We start from the raw sequence: 22,234 nt of genomic DNA, 5'->3' as shown, positions 1-22,234 counted from the left end.
AAATGTTGCCTCACAGTGTTGCTGGGACAGTGCAGTATACGGTGGGAGACAGTAAAATGGCCGCTTTTCAGGTGGTAATCGCACTAAACACACATCTTGTTGCTTTATCTCCCTAACAAACTTGCAGCAGCGCGCATCATTACTTTCTAAGCCTGCTTTATTCTCATTTCAGCTTGGCTTTACTGGAGCAGCCCTGGCTTGTGCTCAACGTACCACGTACCTATTTGTGTATTTCCAGCCCCGTTACCCCAGATGGGTCGAAACCTGATGGCTGAATGAAAAGCGTAATGTTGTTGAGCTGCGTTTTCTTGCTGAAGGTTTACGTGCATCTTCATTTCACTTGCATAACTGGCATACGTAGGGACCACTCTCTGCTGCTATTGGTATGCAAGAAGTCAGCCTCTAAACTTAGCGCTGATCCGAGCCACCTTCCCCCAAAGATGCATAGCACTTCTTCTCACCGTCACTGCTGACAGGCGGGTTTTACTCGATTCGCATCAAGCGTCTTCTTTCAGTGCCCTTTGGTGCCCATGTGTCTTTGGGTTTTACCCTACGCGTCCCTCGCGCGGTGGCCCTTCTGCCGCAGCGGTGCAGGCGGCGGGGCCGGTGGGTGCCGGGCACGCGTGGCTGCGGGAGCTGCCTCTGGTGTTTCGGAGGGCACAGGGCTGACTCTCCTGTGATCTAAGCAAAATCCTGTGCCAGCTGGGTAATAGGGAGAGATTAATGACTGCCTTGGAAGCCAGTTTTCCAGCATACTGGCCGGAGGGCAAACATCATGATAGTTGTAGCAGCTGGTTTGGAGAGGAGGGAAATGAGGGGAAGATAAAATTGCACGCCCAGAATGCCAGGGTAGCCTGTGTCCATGCTTTGATGTCTTCTCCCTCCACACCCTCCTGTGGGTTAAAAATGAAACTAGACTGCATTTATAATGGGTGTGTGAATATCTGTATTTAGCTCTAGCGAGCAAGCTCCTGGACTGGATCCTCATATGCGGAGAGATACAGTTCAGCCAAATGCAGGAACGGGTATTTTCTGTGCCCTCGTCGTGGGGACGGATGGGCACACACACCCACACACGTCGTCTCATGAATTCAGGCATTGCAGCCTAACACGCTTCGGCACACATGTGCATGCTGGGTTATGAAAGGGGACGAAGGGAGATTAAACGCCCTTTTATTCCTCCTTAATAGTCCTGAAGGGTGTAGGTCAGAGCGTGGGTTCCCCCTGCCCCCCATCGCCACTGCTTTGGGGTTTGGGCTGTGGGGAGATGGCCCTATTTGGGTCTGCGGCGAGGATACGGGCACTGTGCAATAAGGAAACGTAGCTGCGGACCAGCCTTGAAATCTCTAAAATCGATTTGCGCGACCGGAGAAGCGGAGGCGAGCATCCTCCCCGCAATGCCGTCGGAGGAGGCGGGGGTCGTCCTCGCATCCTCGGGAAGGCCGGGGTGAAAGACCAGGGTTCCTCCAAAGCGGCAGGCGGGGCGCGTGCGTGGAGGCAGGTAGCTCGTAGGAATTCAGTCTCCCTCCTGTTACTGTGCAACACTTCTGCATCCACTTCTGCACGGCGCGCTTTAATCAGCAGCCCTCCCCCCTTGGCCCCCGGGCCTCGAAATTCCACAAAACCCAATTAACAGAGATGAGAGAGCTCTAGCATGTATACATATGAAATTTCAGAAGGCTGAAAAAGAGACTCTTAATACCATAAAGCCTGCCCTAAAGTAAAATTTGCATCTGAAATCTACATAGTTAACCCCCGTGAGGAAGACAGCATAGCTGAGCACAACTTTTTTTCCCCCCAGAGGGGTAACTTATCCAGGTCTGCTGGGTTTGGCATCAGCCTGCTCGCAGCTGAGGACTGCTGCAGAGCGAGCCCCGCGCCTCGCGTACAACCCGCAGAGAGCACCGAGGAACGGTAGCTTCAGCTTTAGGGACCGTACTGCAGGGGCTCAAAGAAAACAAAACAACCCCAGCCTGAGAAGATCATGTGAACTTTTCTAGGTGGGTGACCAAAAGCAGGCTGGGTGGATGCGGTGCTTGCATAGACTCATTAAAGGAAGTATTCAAGACTGATCTAATTATCACTTACAGATTCAGCACATTCAACCCAGGGCTCCAGGTGTTTCATGCTTTACTAACCTGGCACTACACTGGCTTGTTTAAATTGCCCATCGTAAACTGTCCTGAGAAAGACACCCCCCCCTTTAAAATAATTACAAACAAACAACCCTCAGCAAATCCAGTCCTTTCTGTATGGGTTCAGTGTTCAGAGGGGAACTGGGGATAAAGCTTTATTCCCCTTCTGTGCTTTTATCTATCTCTTTTGCCATCTTGTTTGTGCAAGATACAAAATTTCTCCTCCTATTATCCTACTTACAGCTTAATCGTGTACTAATTGGAGACCGTACTTCTGTTGCTCTGCTCTTTCTTGAGTCTCTGTACGTGCATCTTCTGTAAGAGCAATACGCAAGTGCCCTCTTCAATTAAGAAAAATTCAACAAGAGCTGAAAACTCTCACCTGAACGCTTTACACGATTCCCCTAGTTGACAGCGATGGGTTTGGCTTCAAAGTGGCCGGTATCTGGGGAGGGTGGCGGTGGGGACCGGGCAGTGTGCTGAGAACACAGGTAAGTATTTCCCTGCAAAAACACGAGGCCTCAAAGCTGCTTTTTTTATTACCTCCGGATTCTGCAAAGGGCTGGTTATCTCACGCTGCGAGCCAGCATGATCAAAGCCCCGGGAAAGGTCAGGCATTCCTCCAGGAGTGACACTCGGCTGCCGGCAGCACTCCTCCAGCCCACGGCTCCCACAGCCCAGGCTGCAGCGCCGCGCTGAAACCCTTTATCTCGTTAACGAGTGAACCTACAGATTAGCCAGCCTGGCCTTAGTTTGATGTCGAGAGCATGTAACACCTGGCCTGGGTTTTCTGAAGAGGAAAGGTGTTTTTTTTTTTTTTTTAAAAAAAAAAAAAATTGTGGGGGAGGCAGCGTTTCCTTCCTCTGACTTAGGGCGAGAGAGCTCGATGCTGAGAAAAGCTGTGCTCCGTCTCTGTGCTACACCGAAGGAGCTGCTTTCCCAATGTTCTCAGCTCCTAGTTTTGTGCAAGTGATACAAATGGTGAGTTCCAAAATACTGGGCGTATGAGAAATTATCCACAGTATCTTCCTGTGAGAGGATATTGTTTTCTCACTGTTTCGGTATTTAATTACTCATTTTGAGATGGTTATCCCCCACGAGCAGCTTGTGTGTGGACAGGGAGGTTTGGGGAGGGCGAGCGGAAGGAAGAGATGTTCGAGATGAGCAAATCCCGTCTCCGCTTCTGCACATCAGATGCCTTGTTTTTGCATCTGTGCTAGTTTGGTGGCGTGAGGGGCTGCACCCCTTGAGTCGGGGTGACGTGGGTTCACCCCGTGGCTCCTGGTCCCATCTCTGGCTGTGGCTGGGGGCTGACTGTCCTGAGCCCGGTTGGCTGGCATGGTGTTTTTGCCAGCTTTGTCTTCAGGCACAGGCACTGAAACCACATGAAAGGCAGGGGGGACTTCTTCTGCCTGCGTTTCACGGTGTGATAGCATCTTGGCTGTGACCCAGCACCTGTGAGATGGTGGAAGCATGTTAACAGTCTGAAATTTGGGGTAATTTTTATTTTTAAATGAGCTTAAGGTATCCTTATCCTAGGTGTAGAGTAGGAGTAAGAGACCTATACATGCTTTCTCTCCAGCAGCATGCAATATTACACAGCAAGGGCACTTACTGCCACGAAAAGGGAAAATTAAATTACATTTTCCTTAGAACAGAGCCCTTGATTCCTTGTTTAAAGGTCTGAAATAGATGGCCCTGAATCTATCTCCCAGCTTGTTTCTTCAATAAAGGGGCAGGAAAAATTTAACCTCATCTGCAAATAAAGGTGGCAAACTGTGCAACTGGCCGTGGACAAGCGGCCTCTCAAGCCAACTGAGAATGTGTCTGTGTGTAGCATCCACCAGGCCTGCAGCCGGAGCGCCCGTCTCTTGCCACCCAACCTCCAGATGATCCTCAGATCCCAGAGTGTCAAGCTAAAAAGCGTGCTCCCTCTGCAGGGGAGAGGGGAGGGTCTGGTCCTGACCTCCGAAATACTGTGCTGGGAATGGGGAGGGAGCCTGCCAGTTCTCTGGGAGCAGGGGAAAGAGAGGAGGAGGGGGGCTGTGTTAAAAAAAAATAAAATTTTCTCCAATATGTGGTTGCAGACCTCCACCATGTTCCTGGCTGTTGGCAGCAGCTGGAGGGGTTGCTGGGTGGGAATGTTGCTGACTGAGTTTGCCCAGCCCACCCCAGATGCTGCAGTGGTTTCGGGGCTTACTGCCCCACGGCAGCGCGTGTGCAACAGGCAGGTCTCGTGTAGATACCTCGTGTGTCCACCCCCAAAAAAAAAAGGGGGTTAGCATTGCATTTGGGCATCTCTGGCACTCTCAACCATTCGTCCTGTCGGCAGTGGAGGGGGGAGAGGGGCTGAATGCTTCCCCAAGCTCTCCTGGCATGAGCTGATTTTTTGCCTGATAAATTGTTTAGCGGTGTTTTGCAGAGTCTAACGTGGCTGTATTTCTCCCAAGCGCAGCCTTTATTGCAATAAAAAGTACTGAGGAGGGATGCGGTTATGATAAGAAATTGTCCACCTCTTCCCCTGCCACGCTTTGGGGGGGAGTTAATTGCACAGAGGAGCGCTAATTGCATGAAAAATCAAACTGTTGGTAATGACGGGGCGATGGTAGGCTTCGGAAGTGCCTCTTTAATGAAATCAAGCATAACTCTCATATAATGTTTGTTGAGTTTAGTAGGATTGAAATATAATTGCGGGGCGACCCGTCACTACTAGTGGGGCTCTGTGTTCAGCCATAAGCCCATCTGGAAGGGTGATTTACTGGAGGCTTGGGCAATCTGGCAATTTAGGCTCTTTTTTATGATGTTTAGACTTCTATCCATGTTATAAAGTGCAGCCCAGGGTTTTTATGAGGATGTAGGTGCCTGCTGCACAAAACTTAGGTTGTGGGCAGGGTGGGGTTTTTTTCCTTTTAAGAGTGATTTTTAAATTTTAAAGGGCAGCTCTTGAATTAAAAAAAAAAAAAATCAAGTCCAGCAGCAGGCAGAAATATCCTACGCAGGATTTAAAAGTCGTCACGTGTGTTGTGCATACCAGCAACCTTTTTTTAAGCCCTGTGGCCAACTGGGGGAAGGAGCTTAGTAGTAACAGACCAAATCGAGCGGGGTGGGAAGGGGGAGCAGGTGAGTCCCACGTTTCCCCCCGTCTCCCCCCATCTCACGGGCTGCCTAAGCTGGGGCCACCCCAGCCACTGGACAGCCTTCGGGTCAGTGCACAGGATGGCCGTGTGCCTGCATGGACAACATCTGAAAACTGAGGGAAATGCCTGTTTTTGGGGAGCCCGAGGGTGCTGTGCAATGCAGTAAAACCAGCCGAGCGGGGCCGGGGGGTCCAGGCAGCTTCCTGGGGGTGAGCGCAAGGTGGTGGGGCAGAGGTGAGGATGGGTGGTGAACGGGGCTGGAGCAAAGCCCGAGGAGAGCCAATGCCGCCAACGCCGGGAAAGATGCATTTTGGGTCCCGAGGACCCAAAGGACTCCCTGGGTCTCGAGGGTGTGTTTCAGCAGGGATGGGCAGCTCTCGGAGGCTGGTCTAGCCCCAAAGCCGTCGTAGGAGCATCCCTCCAGGGCTCCCTTGTTGGCTCCTCTCTGCAGCTGGAGGCAAGGCTTTCCGTGAGCTTGCTGTGTCTGCTCTTCGGGGAGGGGGAAAAAATCTTTCCTAAGCTGCCCTGGGAGACAGCAGGCATGAAGATGGGGTGCTCAGTCTTTTCTGGGTATCCCTTTTCCCTTCCTTTTTCCGCTTCTCCCGCAAACAGGCTGACAGCTTGCACGGGCCCGTTATAATTACAGCACTGCCCTGACCTGAGTCATCTCCCACCGGCAGCCCATGGCTGGGAGGCGTCAGTCCCTTCTTTGTGTCTTCTGAGATGCCGGTTAGCAAATGGGACTAAAAACACTGAGCATTTAGATTGTGTCCGTAGCTCAGCGTCCAGCGGTGTTTTGTGGTGGGTTTATTGGTCCTGTTTACGCCGAGAGTCCAAATGAAACAGTCAGCGTCGATGGTTTGGGCCAAAAAAAGTGTTTGCGGCCCTGCTCCTTTGAGCCCATGGCTTGTTCGAGTCATTCTTTGCTCGTCCTTAGCTGTGTGCTGTGATTTTTATATTTTTAGCCACACGTAAATGTAATTTTAGGGCATGTTTTTGTGTCTCGTTGACGCGACGAACCCTCGTGGGACTGATCTATAAAATTAAGTTAGTAGCTTTTCAACAGTTTTGTTTGTACTGAAATCATCTTGCACAATGTGGTAGAGAAATAATTCCTGTTGTGACCTTCTACTGATGGTTCAAATAACCTGTCTAAGAGACATCCTGTTTCTGGAGGGCCCTATTGCTTTAATTCCTGTTAAAATTGGTTTTGCCTTCTGTGGAACAGTGCTGCAGAAATTAAGTACTTGCAAATGCGTTTTACCTCCAGATAAACGCTGCAGTTTGCATTTTCAATCCTAGTGAAGCTTTAGCAGGCTGCTACTTTTGGCCTAATCATTTGTACGTTTTTAGGGATTTTTTTTTTTTTTTTTTAGTTTAAAAATGAATATTTTATTTTAAGCCTTTGGACCATCTTGCCCACATCCAGTGATGGATGTCTAATGAGATGACTTTTTACCTCCACTAAATGGTTATATTGTTTGTACTGATGTATGCTAAGACTTGATGCATTAAATCTTTGGTCATTAGCAGATGCCATTAGCAGAAAAGTCCAAATCACTTAGAGCTGGGACTTAAGACTTTTCATTAAAACCTGAATTTTCATGTTATTGGATAAGTCTGTTAATAGGGTTTAGCTGGACTCAGAGAAGTTTCGTGAAAACTTTTTCCAGTGCGTACGCAAGGTCAGCAGTGCCTGGGAACCTCGAATTTGGAGAAACTGGCCCCTCTGGTGCTTCCTTCAGACCCCATCATACGCCGGGCGACCCCTGCGTCGATCCCACCCGGCCCTGCCTGCCCTCGCCGACCTTAACACCACACGCGCAGCTCCGGCTGCTGGCGTTGGGCTTCAGGCTGGGCATGGGTCTGCTCCGGTTCTGCTGGGAAATCCCCCCCTGAAGCGGCTAAAATCCCAGCGGTGGGGTCTCCTCCCAGCAAAGCGTGGGCAGCCCTTCCCACCACTTCAGGGCCAGAGGGGGTTGGCCTCGGCGGCGGTTACCCCGCGGGAGCCTTTCGTTCAGCGATGGCGTGGTGGGGAGCAGGGCTTGCCAGGAGCAAGGACCAGCCAAGGAGTCAAATTCATCAGTCCTCCTTCACATCCATTTCTATCTCCCACCGCCCCTGTTTTTTAAAAGGCGGATGAGGCAGGAGCACTTCCAGAAACGTCAGTCACGTTGGATGGCGTGGCCAGCACAGCTTCATCTCTGTTTTGCTAGAAGTAAGCAGTTGCTGCCTGGTCAACCTCTAAGTTACAAATTCAGGCATGGTGAACAGAGGGTTTGGGCATCTCTGGCACTGTGAGGCACACGCGAAGGTGTGTCAGGTGCTTGCACAGGCATCTGAGCCCTTGTTCTTAGCTTCTATGAGATGAAGCTAAGATGTAGCTCAGATGTCTCCCCGATGCATGTCATGCTCTCGCATTTTCTTAATCAAGAACATTTCTATTCGGTGCATCTTTAAAATTGCTGCTCAAAGAGAAGTTGACCTATTTCTCGGTCTTCTGGGCCTCTGATGGTCTTTGTTATGGCGTGTGGTGTTGAATAGGCTGTAACATAGACTTAATGTAAATACTTTTAGTGGACGTCTTATTTCAAGCACTTTTGATCCATTGCCTGCGCGATGCCGAAAGGCATCTTCCTGTCACCAGGGTGCAGGACAGGGTTTTTTTCTCGGTTTCCCCCAGGAGCCTCAGTCTGTATCCTGTGGGACGTGAGGAGGCTGATGAGGAAAAGTCGTCCCATCCTGTGACGCACGTTGTCTGCTAGAACAGGAACGCCAGGCTTCAGAGGCTGCCGTCGGACCGCCTGCTTTCTCACAAAGCTTGTATGTTTATGTAGTAGATGGCGTTCACTTGCCTGAGCGGTTTCCATGCTTGATTTAAGTGGGCGCTTGCGGGTGCAGAGGAATCCCCCATTTGAATATCGGAGCGAAGTGCATCCCTCTGCCCGGGAGAGGCACATTAGCTCCTGGGTCTGAGTACCCTGGAGAAGATGCTGAAGCTGTTGTGAGCCGGGATGCTGATAACCTCGAGGCGAGCAAAACAAGCTTGTGTCTTTGACTTAACTCAGCAGACGGCTCTGGTGACAGGAAACCAGAGCAGCGTTATCCCGAGGGAAGAGCTGAAGATGGCAGAAGAGGTGACACCAGGATGGGCTCCAGCGTTTTTCCCCCTGCCCAAAAGCCCCAGGGCTCCCTGGCACATAAGGCCCCTGCTGATCCCCTGCCGGCAAGCGGCCGGGCTTTGGGTACCAGTTCCTCTCATGTCCCACGGGCTTTCTCTGCTGGTTTAGGGCAGCGGTCCTTATCATCAAAGCAATTAATAAGCCAGACCCCTGCGACTCGGAGGCTCGAGCTTGGGCTTGTTAAAACGTTGCAGTGCCTGTGTTCCCCTTGGCCAACAAAGAACAGAAAGGGCTCTGGGCAGGTCAGGAAACAACGGGGGGAAAATGCCTTTTCAGCTGACAGGACCGGCTTGTGCGTGACAAGGATGCATGAGGCGGGAGCCCGGGTGCTGCGCAGGGTAAAGGCTGGGATGCTGTGGCCCATGGGACATGTTGCCATCCGGAGAATTAAATATTTCCAGCGCTGGCGGTCCCGTTTACCAGGTTTTGGGAGTGCTTAGTGACTCCTGGGGTCGAGTGTGATTTGATGCTGCAGGTTGCTGCTTGTTGGGTGCGGGTTTCTTGGTGCACGTGTTTACATCAGGAAAGAGATGAACTGTTCAGGATGAGCAAAGTTAAAAGGACCATCATGTGGGAACCGGAGCTTAAAAAGAGCGTTGGCTGGCAAATTGCAGAATGTTTACAGGCAATTAATGGCTGTCAGAGAGGACCCAGTGCTGAGTTTGGAGAACGAAATAAAATGCTATAAAATATTTTAACAGGGAAACTCTTCCCTGCGAGCATGTGGCTTTGCTGGTGATTGAATGCCCTATCAGTCGTTAGTACATATTTCTAAAACTAATGGGCTGTGAAACACTAAGTATAATCTGTGTATATGTGAACTTGCAGCATGTAAATAGAAATGGGCTTGTCCTCCCCGATCGGAGCCTTGCAAAGACCTGCCTGGCTCCCCGCGTGGTTCACCAGCGCTCCAGGTCTCCCGACAGCCTTCCTGAGCGGGCGAGAACAAACAAATTAAGAAGTCACGGGAGAGAAGAAAACGGAGATAGCAGGGGATTTCTAATCAAGCTATTTTAATACTGGGTGTGCTTTAATCACTTACTTAATGGCAGTGCTTAATGAACACTTGAAATAAAGCGTGTTTCTGTCAGAGATTCAACACCCATGTTTTTAAAGCTGTCTTGAGGGAACTCAAATGTTTATTACAACTTTTCAGCAAAAAAACATCAGAGTTGTGCTATATTAATTTCCAAGATTGCAGGGGGGTGGGGGGGGGAAGTTGGAAAAAGGCAAGAATGTAGACAAGCCATTAGTGCAGTGGTTTCTCACTAACATGGCAATTAACCTGAATCTGGTTACTGATTGTAATCCATCTAGATAGATGCTTATCCCAGGCTTTATCAAATCGCATTTACTCTTTTCTTTGCAATGCTCCCCTGGCTGTTGTACTGAAGTTTTTATTGCGTGCCGACCCTTCGGGCTTCAGGCAGAGCGGTTTGCTCCCAATCCTCTTGCCTCTCCTCGTACGCTGCCTGCGTTTCCAGCTGTGATGCTCCCTTTGCTTCGGGTGCTGATCTTTGTGCCTGCAGACCATGGCACAGCACCGTCGGCCATGAAGCTGCCTTTCCCATGCATCGCAGCCACAGCCGGCTGTGCTGGGCTGCCCAAAAAGGAAGACGGTCTGGGCAGCTGGAAAAGGGGCACAAACTTTTCCTGCTCCTGAATAACCACGGGAAGCTCTAGCAAAGACCTCCTTCGCCTGCTGATGCGCTGGCAGCTTCTCCTCTCCATCTCTCAGGGGTCTCCTGGTCTGCTGCGGCTCTGCGGTCGCCTGATGCAACGTGTCCTGGGGAGGCGAGGAAGCCTTCAATGACTGACTTAAAGTAACTTGCTTGTTCTCCCCTTCCCTGGCTCCCAGCACTAAATGCAACTTAACTACCTGGCGAAGCACTGAAGTACAGGACGTGAGGAAAAGGGGGACCAGAAGGATTTTTTCCTGATGCCACCTAGCCATCAGTTTACCCACTGAAACGTGCAATTTTGATTCTAGTTTTGTTCTGCCTGAGTGTTAGCAGTTGTAAAGCCGTAAAGCTTCACATCGAAGTGGATGTAGCGTTTCACTTTGCCTCCTTACCGTGGCAAGTCCCTGGAGTGTCACCCTCGCTGTTTGTAAGCCCGAAAGGTCAGTGAGATAAATGGCCTCCCATTGCCAAGTTGTGAAGCAGGGTAAAAAGACTATGCCTTTTTTATTTGGCTTTCATAAATCACAATATTCCTCAGCCCCTGTTTCCTGTGAGCAGGGTGTTCCTGTGGGCATGCTTTCCCCTCCCTGCTCCTTTTAGCTTCAGGTGAGGCTAAAAGTAGGGTTACAAATCCACCACCCCCCTATCCGCTATGTAATTTGCCCAATTGCACCGTCTAACGATTGGAGGAGGTTTTGAAAATTAAGCATAAAATGATCTCTGCTGTCAAGAGTCCAGAAGGAGTTTGGCTTTGGACATAAAACTATTTGCTCTAAATAAATGGTTTGGGGACAGGGGGAGTAGCCCGAGCGCCCTATATATCGGGTTTGCTGCATCTCTGCAAAGTTGTCTATGGAAAGGGATTGTACAATAGCTCCCAGGGAGGTGACAAATTGTGATTGCAATTATTGCTGGTGTTGATTAGCTTGTTTCATCTATTGGTAACTAGTTCTGGCCAAAACACCATCCTGTTACCTCCTCTCCTTCCACCTCTGGTCCCCCCGTGCTACAGTTTGTCTGTGATGAACCAGGATATGGGCCTGGTTTTGACATTGCTCCAAAAGTACGTTCTTCTTGGCCTTGCATTTTTATGGCAACAGCTGGTTGGCAAAGGCATAAATACAGAGTTAGTTTAGCCATTGAAGTGCTAGCACTGTTTTGAAAGGACAACTGAAACCGACACCTGGGTTTGCTAAAACCTTCTGCCTAAGGATGATTTCAGCGCTCTAGAAACCAGAAGTTAAGTAGGCTAAAAAAATGGACGGATTTTTCATGTCCCTTCAGGTCAAGGTATCCTCAAATCCTCCAACAAGTCATTGGTCCTTTTATTTTGCTGTACTGCTGTAGCAATAGTGGAAGGGTTTGGGGTTGGTTTGGTTTTTGGTGTGGTTTTTTTTTTTTTGGAGGAGCTGTCTGTTGTTGTGTTTTCCCTCCTGAATTTGACATTTGCTGTCAAAAACTTGAAGCCATGTTTTTCCAAAATGACCCTCTCAGGAACAAAAGGCAATACATGCGGTTCTCCTTAAGGTTTTTGTTTGGTTTTTTTTACTGGCTTATTTTAGTTTGAATTGAGAAGACCATCTGCTGGTGCCTGTACCCAACACACAACGTGTTGACAGGAGAGGAAAAGTAGACAGGCTGGGGCCTTTTTTGGCTTTTTAGAAGTAGCTTCATGTTTAAAGAAAAGAGGAAAAACAAAACAAAAAATCAACCCAGCACCTCTTTGGGTCTTGACCCGGGGACGCTTGGGTCTTGTGTGCACAGGCTCGCTTGCTTGCTGTTCCCTGCGAACCTCCCTGCCCGTCTGCGACCTCCTTTGTAGATGTGCGTCCTTTGAAGGGTCATTAATTTAATATCTTTCTCTGTGCAGCAGCTGGAACAAATGGTCCCCCCAGCTCCGGCAGGAGCTCCCAGCCTCCCGCCTTGCCCGGCGCTGACCTACAGGCATTTTTGCCGTGGCTTTCTCGGGCTTTTTATAGTTTTTGCACACTTGTTGCATATAGGATACCTTACAGGTGCAGGCCTTTGCTGAAGCATTAGCTAGCTGTTTGGGGAGGGCTTGGATTTTGGTTTTTTTTTCTGGCAGTCTTGCTTTTCAAAAGTCAGGAAAAGCTCGCTGGATTCAGACTGAATCTGGGATGCAGCATTTCACCGCCGACTCACTGGGAATTAATTTGAACTGTCTCAAAGTGTACTCCTTGAGAGGACAATGCTCGTTTAAAACGGTGAGTAACACTACCACATCTGTGTGCTGGTGGAGGGGCTCTGCCGCCGGCGCTGGCCGCTGCCTCTGGCGCAGGAGCCGCTTCCCGTGGGGAGGCAGCGGCTGTGCCGATGCTGCGGCGGGGGGGTTCTTCCCCCCCATCCTCGCCCTGCCCAAAATGCCCGGGTACGGTTCAAGCCTGACGCTTGCAGACTGTGATTGTGTTTGCAAGAGAAGCGTTTGCTCTTGTGCTGACTTGGGCGGTTGTTCCTGCGTTACTTTCATGCAGAAATAGTTTTAAGCCAGTGTCCGGTGCACGGCAAAGCTCCTGGTGGGGTAATGCTGGGTCAGGGTCCTCGTCCCTGCGAGCTCTTGCCCTTTGCCCACTAACGTTTCATTGGGGATTTTGGGTTTTTTTCAGGTCGGTCATAAAACTGAATAGCAGCTTCATCCGTGCACTAACTGGTCAAATAATTCCGCTCCTGCTGTTTCCAGTAGATGTATTTTCTCCCAGCCCTGCCTGTTTGCCCTGTTGGTGTCCCTGCAGGGGACGGTCCCCTGCCTGCACCGCCTCGCCTCAGCCTGAGCACGGGCTTGGGAGAAATAGCAGATCCCGGCTGTGAAGGCCAAGCTGATGAGCAAGTGTCCAAGCAGCAGAAGTGCCCCAGGGAGGGCCGGGGAAAGTTCCTTTGGGTGCAAGGCCAGTTCCCAAAGGGCGCTGCTGCAGGCTCTGCCGCGAGGCTGTGCTGTGGGACCGGGGCCCTGATGGGCCAGTGGCCCCCGAGAAGGAGGCCACCAAGGTTTAGTCACTCGGGAGCGAGCGGCCCTTTCAGCTGGGTCCCGTGGGGCACAGGCGTGGCTGATCGATCCCTTCGCCGTTAACCTTTAACGTTCATAACGGGTTATGACACCTGCGTGACAAGGTGTCTTGAAGCCTTATACCTTTGTAAGCCGCGGGTCCTCATTTTTAGCTATTTATTTATTTTTTTCAAATTGCAGGCCTTGAGCTAGGCTGTACGTTCAATTTCCTTTACTTTCCAGGGCGTGTGAAGAAGCTTAGGCCCAGAGCTTAATGAAAGTGACAGAACTGCTGTGGCGTGGCAGTACGCCATGTACGCTGCGTTGGAGCTGTGCTAGGAGCAGTTTCAGTGAACGTCCAACTTCCTCAGATTGTCTTGGAAACGAGAATTGCATTCTCATCTGCTTTATCGTGTTTCTAGAAGCTGCTTAGGTACCAACTTGCACCAAAATATTACGTTTTGGTGGGTGGATGAAGTATAATTTCTGTACTGAAATATTGAAGAACCTCATGTAGGACAATGGGTAATTATGTAATTGTCTCATCGAAGGCGTGTGGACTGATTGGGTTTTGCAGGAGAAGATTTTTAAGGTTGTATTAAGGAGAAAAGCTCCTCCGTGAACCGTGCCTGTGTTAGATGTAAATGTCGCCAGTGTGCTGGGGAGAGCCGTGGTGGTTGCTGGCTTGGTTAGCAGGGGCTGAGCGAAGTGCGGGGGACCGAGTTCCTCCTGCATGGAGATCACATTGACCCAAATCGGCTGTCCCTGGGTTCAGGTCTCTCTCAGTCGCTCAAGTGTTTCTGCAGCTGTATGCACCGTCTTCGGAGGATTCAGGCAGGTGAATGTAGTGGGGATGGCATGTTTGTGGGAGGAGGAGGAAGCCTATGGGCAAAGACACTGGGCAGCAGCAAGAGGAGGCTAATCGGCACTGTCTTGTACCTCAGCATGACGTAGGATTTTGGCCATGTCACAGAATCACAGAATCGTATAGGTTGGAAAAGACCTTTATGATCATCGAGTCCAACCGTAAACCTAACGCTACCAAGACCACCACTATACCATGTCCCTAAGCACCTCATCCAAACATCTTTTAAATAAATACTTCCAGGGATGGCGACTCAACCACTTCCCTGGGCAGCCTGTTCCAATGCTTGATAACCCTTTCAGTGAAGTAAAATTTCCTAATATCCAGTCTAAACCTCCCCTGGCACAACTTGAGGCCATTTTCTCTCGTCCTATCACTTGTTACCTGGGAGAAGAGACCGACCCCCACCTCTCTACAACCTCCTTTCAGGTACTTGTAGAGAGCGATAAGGTCTCCCCTCAGCCTCCTTTTCTCCAGGCTAAACCACCCCAGTTCCCTCAGCCGCTCCTCATCAGACTTCTGCTCCAGACCCTTCACCAGCTTCGTTGCCCTTCTCTGGACACACTAAGCCCATGTCGCTCAGCCCTGAAAAGCCTTTGGGGCAGTAATGCCCACTGCGAGCAGTAGGTGGTGGAAGGGGCTTCGCCACTGTCCGCAGTCCAGATGTCCCCAAGAGTGAAGGGTGCAGGCCAGCATCCCTGGGACTGGCCGGGGCGTGTGGGGCCAATCTGCTCCACCCCTCGCCCCGGGCCAGGGGTGGGAGGGTTGAGAGGGCGGCAAGAGGGGCGGCAAGGTCTGCATACGAGATCTTGGTCTCCTGTCCTGAGCCCTCTCTGGGAGGATGGCCCAGATAACCCATCTGGGTTGACTTGTAGGGCAGGTGCCATAGCAGAACCGATTTAGTCCATAGGGCTTTTGGAAAATAGGTCATCAGGCCTCTCTCATCCCGGTTTCATTTTGCATGTGTCGCCCTGTGTTTTCTCCCCAGTCAATCACTGTGGTCGTCTTGGTGGGACCACAGGGACGGGGAGGCTCAGCCTGTGCCTACTGAGCCCCTGTCCAGTGGCACATCTGGGTGCCCAGCAGGATTTAGGTGGCCAGAGCTCCCGAGGTCCTCCCAAAACGGTGTGGGGCAGGCAGGCTGGAGAGCTTTTTATTATTGTTATTATTTATTATTACTTCTTCTTTTTTTTTTTTTTTTTTCAGTTTCTGGCTCTGCAAGACCCCCAAATACCCCCAAATGCTCTTAATGGCCATACGGCCCGTTTATATGTTAATTTTAAGCCTGCTGACAAGCGGTTTGCTTTTCTCCTGACTTCTCACAGTTCCTTCGCCCGCTGAAAGCCGCTGCTGTGGGCTTAGGGGATAAGATGCCAAGAATTAGAAAATAATAAAATCTGCAGGATGCTGGAGTGTGAGGGGGTACGGGGATTGGCTTGCTCAAAGTACAAATGGGTGATTTCTGAAAGCAAGTAACCCTGATACCAGGGGCGTGCATGAGAATTACATCCAGTGTAATACAAAATGTTAATTACTAAATTTTGAGAAATTAATGCTGATTAGCAGCTGCGTGTGTGTGACCTAAATACATCTATTGCTTGATCTTTGTTCATAATACACAGTTTATTGTTGATAAAGTAGTTGCTGAATGGTGGGCTGGCCCACAAGTCTCATAGCTAAAGACTGAGGCCTGATTTGTAAAGCGTCTGAAATTTGTTGGCATCTGGTTTTTGTTGAGTTTATACAGACAGGGAAGATGAATAGCAGTCTGAGCTATCCCCTTTACAACTCAACTCATATATATTATTGAGAATTCATATTGCTTTTATTATTTGGTCACAAAAATGGACCTAATGCTTGTTGGCTTTAAAACACCTACTGGCGCTGCTTTCTCTCTCCATCTTGCAAAATATAAGACAAGGCCGAAGCTTAAATTAAAATCCTCAGGTTCTTATCTCTTTCCCACAGGAAAGCAAATCTGTGTTGAAAACCGTAAAATTAAGAGGAGAGCAAGGATAGCATAATTTAGCAAAAATTCATGGCACCAGATTCTGAGCTATATGACTGGAGGGATAGGTCAGACATTAAGAAGATACTGCCTGCTAATGCAAGTTCCTTAAGGTGGTGCTCTGGAAACAAGGCAAGCAGAAAATGCTGCATTGGTTCCCGTTTGCTCCCTTTCCTCTATTCCTACCGGCCTTAACAATAAATTGAGTTGTCCATTTAATAACCCTTCTGCTTCTAGAAGTCCAGAGAAATCCTGGGTTTGTACTTGGAGTATTGTCCTAACATCTGTTTGTGCCAGGATTTCAATAGTGAGCTCAAAGAAAATTAATTTCATTGGGGTTTTAAATTCTTTTTTTCTTTTCTTAATTCCTAGTATTTGACAGGCTGTCATTGCTGAGTTTTATCAGTGTTTCTTTCTGAAGGCCTATTGCTTTTTTTGGCCTTTTTTTTTTTATATATATATATTTTAGTAAAAACCTGTTTGAGGCATAATTATTTTTGCTAAGGGGCAGGGTACAGAGTGGCGGGGTACAAATGAGTAGCGCCTGTTACACGCTGGCATCATTGCTATGTCTCATCCCGCCATGGGAAGAGCAACTTGCGTTTCAAGCAGCATTCGTACGGCAGCATTTCATCGGGACGGACAAGTCCCGTTGTCTTGCAGCCTTGATCCAAGAGTGTGATTTTGGGCAGCGTCCCTCCATCGCGCCGAGTGCCCCCTCCCCTGCGCCTCTGTGGGAAGGGCCGGTGGGAAGCGTGTGTCTTGGCATGCATGGACATCGCTTTGGCACCCATTTGGGGACCCTCTCGGGCGTTTGTAGCACTTCTGATTTCTCCTCGGCGTGATGCGGCGAGAGGCCTCCCAGCTGTCCCTGGGCGGTCAGCGGGTCTCCTCCCTAACTGACCCCTCCGAGAGGCCGCTGCCAACCGCTTATATATGAAATTAGGCTTTTAAGGGTGGCTTTTCGGTTACCTTCTACCCAGACCAGGAGATTTCAAGGTGGAGTTTGTAAAATTGCCAGGGGAAAAGCCCATCATACCCTCTGGCAAGGCCGGGGGCTTGTCCCCGCTGCGCCGTGCCGCGGTTGCGCAGGAGAGCGGTGGAGAGGAGGAGTGAAGTTGATGATGCTTGTGTTGCTCTTAAGGCTGGAGATGTGGCAAACCTGCACCTTAAACCTTTGGTGTTTTGGTTTTTGTTGTTTGGGGTTTTTTTGTTTTTTAATGCTGATCCCGTAACCCAAGGGTTTCGTCAGCGCTGCTGCCAGCTCTGCCGTCCCGCGGTCGCAGCCCTTGGTGTGCGGTGCCTGCCCAGCGTCGTGCTCCTCCTGCCCTGCAGCTCTCCGGCCGCCGCTTCTCCGGCCCCATCTCCGTGTCTCCCAGACGCCTTTCCCCCTGCTCCCAGCCCTACCCATTTCTCTGCATTTCCTCCGTGCCCGCATCCCTCCTCAGACACTGGTGGGTCAAGGATGCCAATTCTGGCAGCAAACCTGGTTGCCGTCTGCCCGCCCCAATGTTGTCCCCGCTCCCTTCAGTAATACAAATACGTAAAAAATGCATTTCGGAAGTGCCTTTTTTTTTTTTTTTTTCCCCTTAAATGCAGAAGCCCTACGTCGCTAACACTATTTAATTTAAATTTTTTTCTTCTCTTGCAGTCAAACAAGGTGCCAGTGGTACAGCCTTCTCATGCGGTTCACCCCCTCACCCCTCTTATCACCTACAGCGATGAGCACTTTTCCCCGGGGTCGCACCCGTCTCACATCCCCTCTGACGTCAGCTCCAAACAAGGTGAGCCCATCCCGTCCCGGCAGGGAGGCAGGGCAGTCCCAGTGCCCCCCATGCTGCTGATACGGCTTTATTCTTAATATTTTAGAGGGAGGATTCCAGGCATGCATGCGTGCTTTCAAAGACTGCAATTCTGCCGTGATGCTGCTATTTAACTTGGCCGTTTAAGTCTTCGTGCTCTTTCTAATGTGATAATTTGGGCTTGCTTTGCTCATCAAAATCTTTTAAAATCTCAATAAGCAGCAGCCAGTCCTCACCATCCTCTGTTGTGCCTGAGGCTTGCAGCGTGCAGATGCGGAAACGGCAATCATCCCTCACCTTCCCGAAAACGGGGGAAGAGTACTTCAGTAGTGGTGTTACCGAAACCTTTTCTTTCCCCTTTTTACTCAAAATTGTATTTTATGTCCTTGTATTCTGGCTGTCCGAATTCTTCCGTACGTCAGTTGGCATAACTGAAGTGTAGCCCATAAAATACAGTTTCAGGCCTGCACAGGTTAAGGCTTTGCAAACGTGACACTTTTTAACCTTCTGATGCCCATTGCCTTCTGCAGAAAGCATCGTTCTAGATGCTGGAGTTGCGGGTGTCAGTTTTCTCTGTGCCCCTAGGACTCCTTAAAACAAACAAAAAAGCCCCCCAGATCCTCGTCTGGGAGCGTCAGACCAGCCCCGCTCCGGGTCAGTCTGTGGGTCCCCGGGGAAGCGCCGACAGCCTCCGAGGTGCCGAGACAGCCTGCCCAGCGCCCCGGTGAACCCTCCCCAGGAAACCCCGGGTGTGTTTGCTTGCGTTGGGATGCAGGAGCTGGGGGGGATGTGATGGTTGTTGGGGGGGTGCAAGGGGATGACTGACCCCGGATGGCGTGGGTCTGAGCCAGGCTTTGGATAAGCAGCCCAGGGAGGAGAAATCTGCGCAGGACAACTGCTGGCGAGGAGGGAAGGAGAGGGGGCAGAGGGTTTATGAAAGCGTTCGCTGTAGTCGGGACGTCGGTGTGTGGGCGTGAAGTCTGTCAGTGCCGGGGCTGGGGCTGGAGGGTGCCTCTCCCTGCCTCTTTCTGCACGCACGTGTCCCACCACGTGGTGTGACACCTAGTTGACAAGTTCATGAAGCTCTGCTTTATCTGGGCACACGTCCACATGCGCAGTTGTCTCATTTATCTGGAGAGGTGTCTAGCCACCATCGTTCAGGGAGAGAGACTTTTTTTAGTTCTTTCCCTGAATGCCTAGTTTTTAATTTGGCCTTGCTCCGCAGATAATAACATGGGCTACATCCAGAAAATACCACGGCCGTGTGGTTTTTGCTGTTTGGTGGTTAGTTGGTTGCGTTTCTTTTTTTTTTTTTTTTTAGGGAGTGGGAATACAAAAAGCACTCTGCCTGGAAAGCCTGGCCTGTTCAGAGTTGGAAGAAGCAAATGGAGTCCTCATTTGTCTTCCTTCTTTGCATCAGTGCCCAGGGGAAGGATATTCATGCTCGTTCCTTGAAATCCCACGGGTGCCACGTGTTAGAGTATGGGATTTCCACCTCTTGCCCAAGCTGGCTGTGACGGCTGGGGCACACCCCGCTGCTGCAGTTTGTGAGCTCAAGAGGGTTTCACTCACTGCGCAGTGGGTTTGCCCTCCTGCACCCCAATTCTTTGCCTTTACCCCTGGTTTATTTTCGTACTCCTCTCCTGCAGACCCAAACTGAACATCTGGTTTGTTGTTTCTGCTGCCCATTCTCCCTTCTGTCTCATCTCGCCTTCTCCCCTGTCCAGCCCCAGTGCGTCCCACCGCTCACGTCCCCATCCCCGAGCACGAGCCCAGAGAGGGGCTCTGCCAGGGGATGGCCAGGGGCGTCTCTGGCACAGAGCTCGTGCCCCTCCAGTGTTCCCGAATGGGCTCTCGATCCCTTTGCACAGTGTCTGGTGGAGATGGGGACGGATAATGCGGGCTGGAGACTTTTGGTTTTGGCTGTGATGGTCTCCTTGATGTGTGTGGTCCTTCCATGCTCCCTGTTTCAGTGCCGCGGGCATGTGGGAGCAGCCCCAGCGAAGTGGCCCATGCAGTTGCTGTGAAGAGAGGATTTTTTTCCCTCAGGTCCTCTGCCAAACGCCTCCGACCATTGTTTCTGTCCTCGCCTCCCACCGTGGGTCTGGAGCTGCCCCAGTGCCCCAGCCCAGATGCCGGGGTGCCCTCCTCCCCCCACTGAAATCCCCCGGTGGGGGGGCCCACAGCGGCTTGCCCAAAGCACACCAGCCACCTCGGGATGGACACCCAGCCACCGCCTTGCTAAAGGCAGTCACTTCTTGCTTCCCTTTTATTTTCTTTTCTCAGTCCTCCCGTGAGCAAAAGCTTGCTTCGGAGAGCACTGGCCGCATATATTCCTGCTGGGCATTAGGTAGCTGGCAGCCCCCCGTAAGGGGCCACAGGTTTTGGACTAGCGATAACTGCGGTGCATTAGTGCAGAAAGAGCGGCGTCATCTCCGTGGGTCAGAAATGCGGATTTTGGGGAAGGAGCGGCCCAGCTCCTTGCGCAGAACTTGGTCTGGCAGGGGTAAGGTCGTGTCATCATTCCCAGGAGCATCAACTGACACCAGAGATGAGAGAGATGAGAGGCTGGGCTTGTTTTTCATCTCTTGTTTTGTTTTTAAACTGCTCTAAAAGAGCATTCCCTCTCAAATAAAAAAACCTGGGATATATAAAGCGTTCCCTCTCCTGTCAGCCACCAGCTGTTTTACACCTTTGAAAAGACAACTGGCCAAAAATATGATCCTCAGGTTGTGGTCCCAAGTCTGAGAATTTAGCTTTTTTAAGACAGTGGCACCACCAGTATTGTTTTTCATCGTTTTCTGTGCACAATCCTGAAAGATATTCTTCAAATCTTATAATTAAATTCAGAAGATTTAAATACAGACTAGAGGGGGGAAATAAATCAGTAGCATCAATCTATAAACCAAGTCTCAAGGTAGTATACACTCAGTCTTGGACCTTTGGAGTGTCACCACATAAATATTTAATGCCCTTTTAAAGCAGCTGATTTAACATGTGAAGTAGACTTAACAATTCCTTCTGCTCCATCCCCCTCTTCCCCAAACACATTTAAATAAACCGATGTCTTTGTGGCCTCTGCAACCGTAATTCCATGTCTCCTGGGGGCACGAGGTTTAGGTGAAGAATGGAGACCGCAGACCCTTTTGGGACGAGGATTAGCTTTAATCTTGAGGTGATTCTTGCAGTTGTAGGACTCTGTGTTCTGGGGAATGTGAGCTGATGGATCATTTCTGATGGGACTCTTATTTTTCCATGAAATACTACCAATGCAAAACAGATTGACCTTGGAGCCCACAGGAGTCAACTTGATGAAGAGCTTAGTTGTAGCTGGAGTGACAATTGGAAACCAAATGAATCATATCAAGTGTGACCATTACAGGCCTGAAAATGATTCTTAATTAACCACTGATCCTCTGTGGTAGCAAGTTTCCAAAATCTGTGAATCCATAAGGGAACCCGTGAAAATGTACAAGTAGCAATTTACCTAATCTAATAGCCCTGCTGCACTGCCTCTTTGACAACGCTTTATTTTCCTCTTGTTTCATGCTGTGTTAGAAGAGGTCCTCAGGATCTGATCGGGTTTGGTGAAACCACTGAGAGCACAGTATTGCCTAACACGCTTTACAGGAGATCTATATGTCTGCAGGCCCTTACCCATGCATTTGTTCCCTCCTTCCACTTTGTTTTTTCCAGTATTTCCCTTTGAATTGCAATATCGTGTGCAAGTTATTTATTATTTTAAAGGTAGCATGGGTGGCCTTTTGCTTTTAACACTAACCAAGAACATGGTTATTTCTTACCTAGAGCATTAATTTCATCGTAGCGTTGGCCATGTTAGCTGTGAACTGTAGCTCACATGTAGTATTTTGAGGGGAAAGTCATTCATTCTTCTGTGCTCTTTAACAGGCATGTCCAGGCATCCTCCAGCTCCTGATCTCCCTACCTTCTATCCCTTGTCTCCAGGGGGGGTTGGACAGATAACACCACCTCTTGGCTGGTAAGATCTTTTAGCTTCTTTTCAGACAAAGGTGCATGTTCACGCCATTCGCTGTTGTTGAATCAATCGCAGCATTTCCAAAATAAGAATGTTGCTGCAGTAAGAAATTACTATGTTATTTTAGTTGAAAAGATCAAAAAAGTTGATCTTTGAAATGAATTGAATCTGGTTTTTGAACACGTACAGAAATTGAAGTGTGTAGATTTCACTTTGAAGTCTATATATTTCTTATGGCTCAGATTTGTGGCTCTTGGCATTTGGAAAGATAGCAGAAAACAGTTCTCAAGGAATTAAATGTAAATTTTTAATAAACAAAATTGCAATTACTGAGGGGAGGGGAGGTAAGAAGGAACTTTGAAGTGTGTGTGTGGGGGGAAATCTTGAAACTGCACCAAAATGGCGAACAAACTTTTGTAGTCTGC

At 49.8% G+C, this 22,234-nt stretch overlaps 1 protein-coding gene across 5 annotated transcripts in view; it reads left to right on the top strand.

Moving 5' to 3' along the window:
* LEF1 (lymphoid enhancer binding factor 1) overlaps window positions 1–22,234 on the top strand; it is a 71,870-nt gene that overhangs the window by 24,631 nt on the left and 25,005 nt on the right. For all 5 annotated transcript variants that reach the window (XM_075500704.1, XM_075500706.1, XM_075500708.1 and 2 more), the window contains exons 5-6: window positions 17,662–17,794; window positions 21,722–21,812. In XM_075500704.1, the coding sequence (XP_075356819.1) occupies window positions 17,662–17,794; window positions 21,722–21,812 (224 nt within the window). The remainder of the gene's footprint in view (window positions 1–17,661; window positions 17,795–21,721; window positions 21,813–22,234) is intronic.

This window comes from Mycteria americana, chromosome 4, assembly GCF_035582795.1.
Source record: "Mycteria americana isolate JAX WOST 10 ecotype Jacksonville Zoo and Gardens chromosome 4, USCA_MyAme_1.0, whole genome shotgun sequence".
Classification (NCBI taxonomy): domain Eukaryota; kingdom Metazoa; phylum Chordata; class Aves; order Ciconiiformes; family Ciconiidae; genus Mycteria; species Mycteria americana.
The sequence above is the reverse complement of the archived record's forward strand: the minus strand, read 5'-3'. Positions and strand labels throughout refer to the sequence as shown.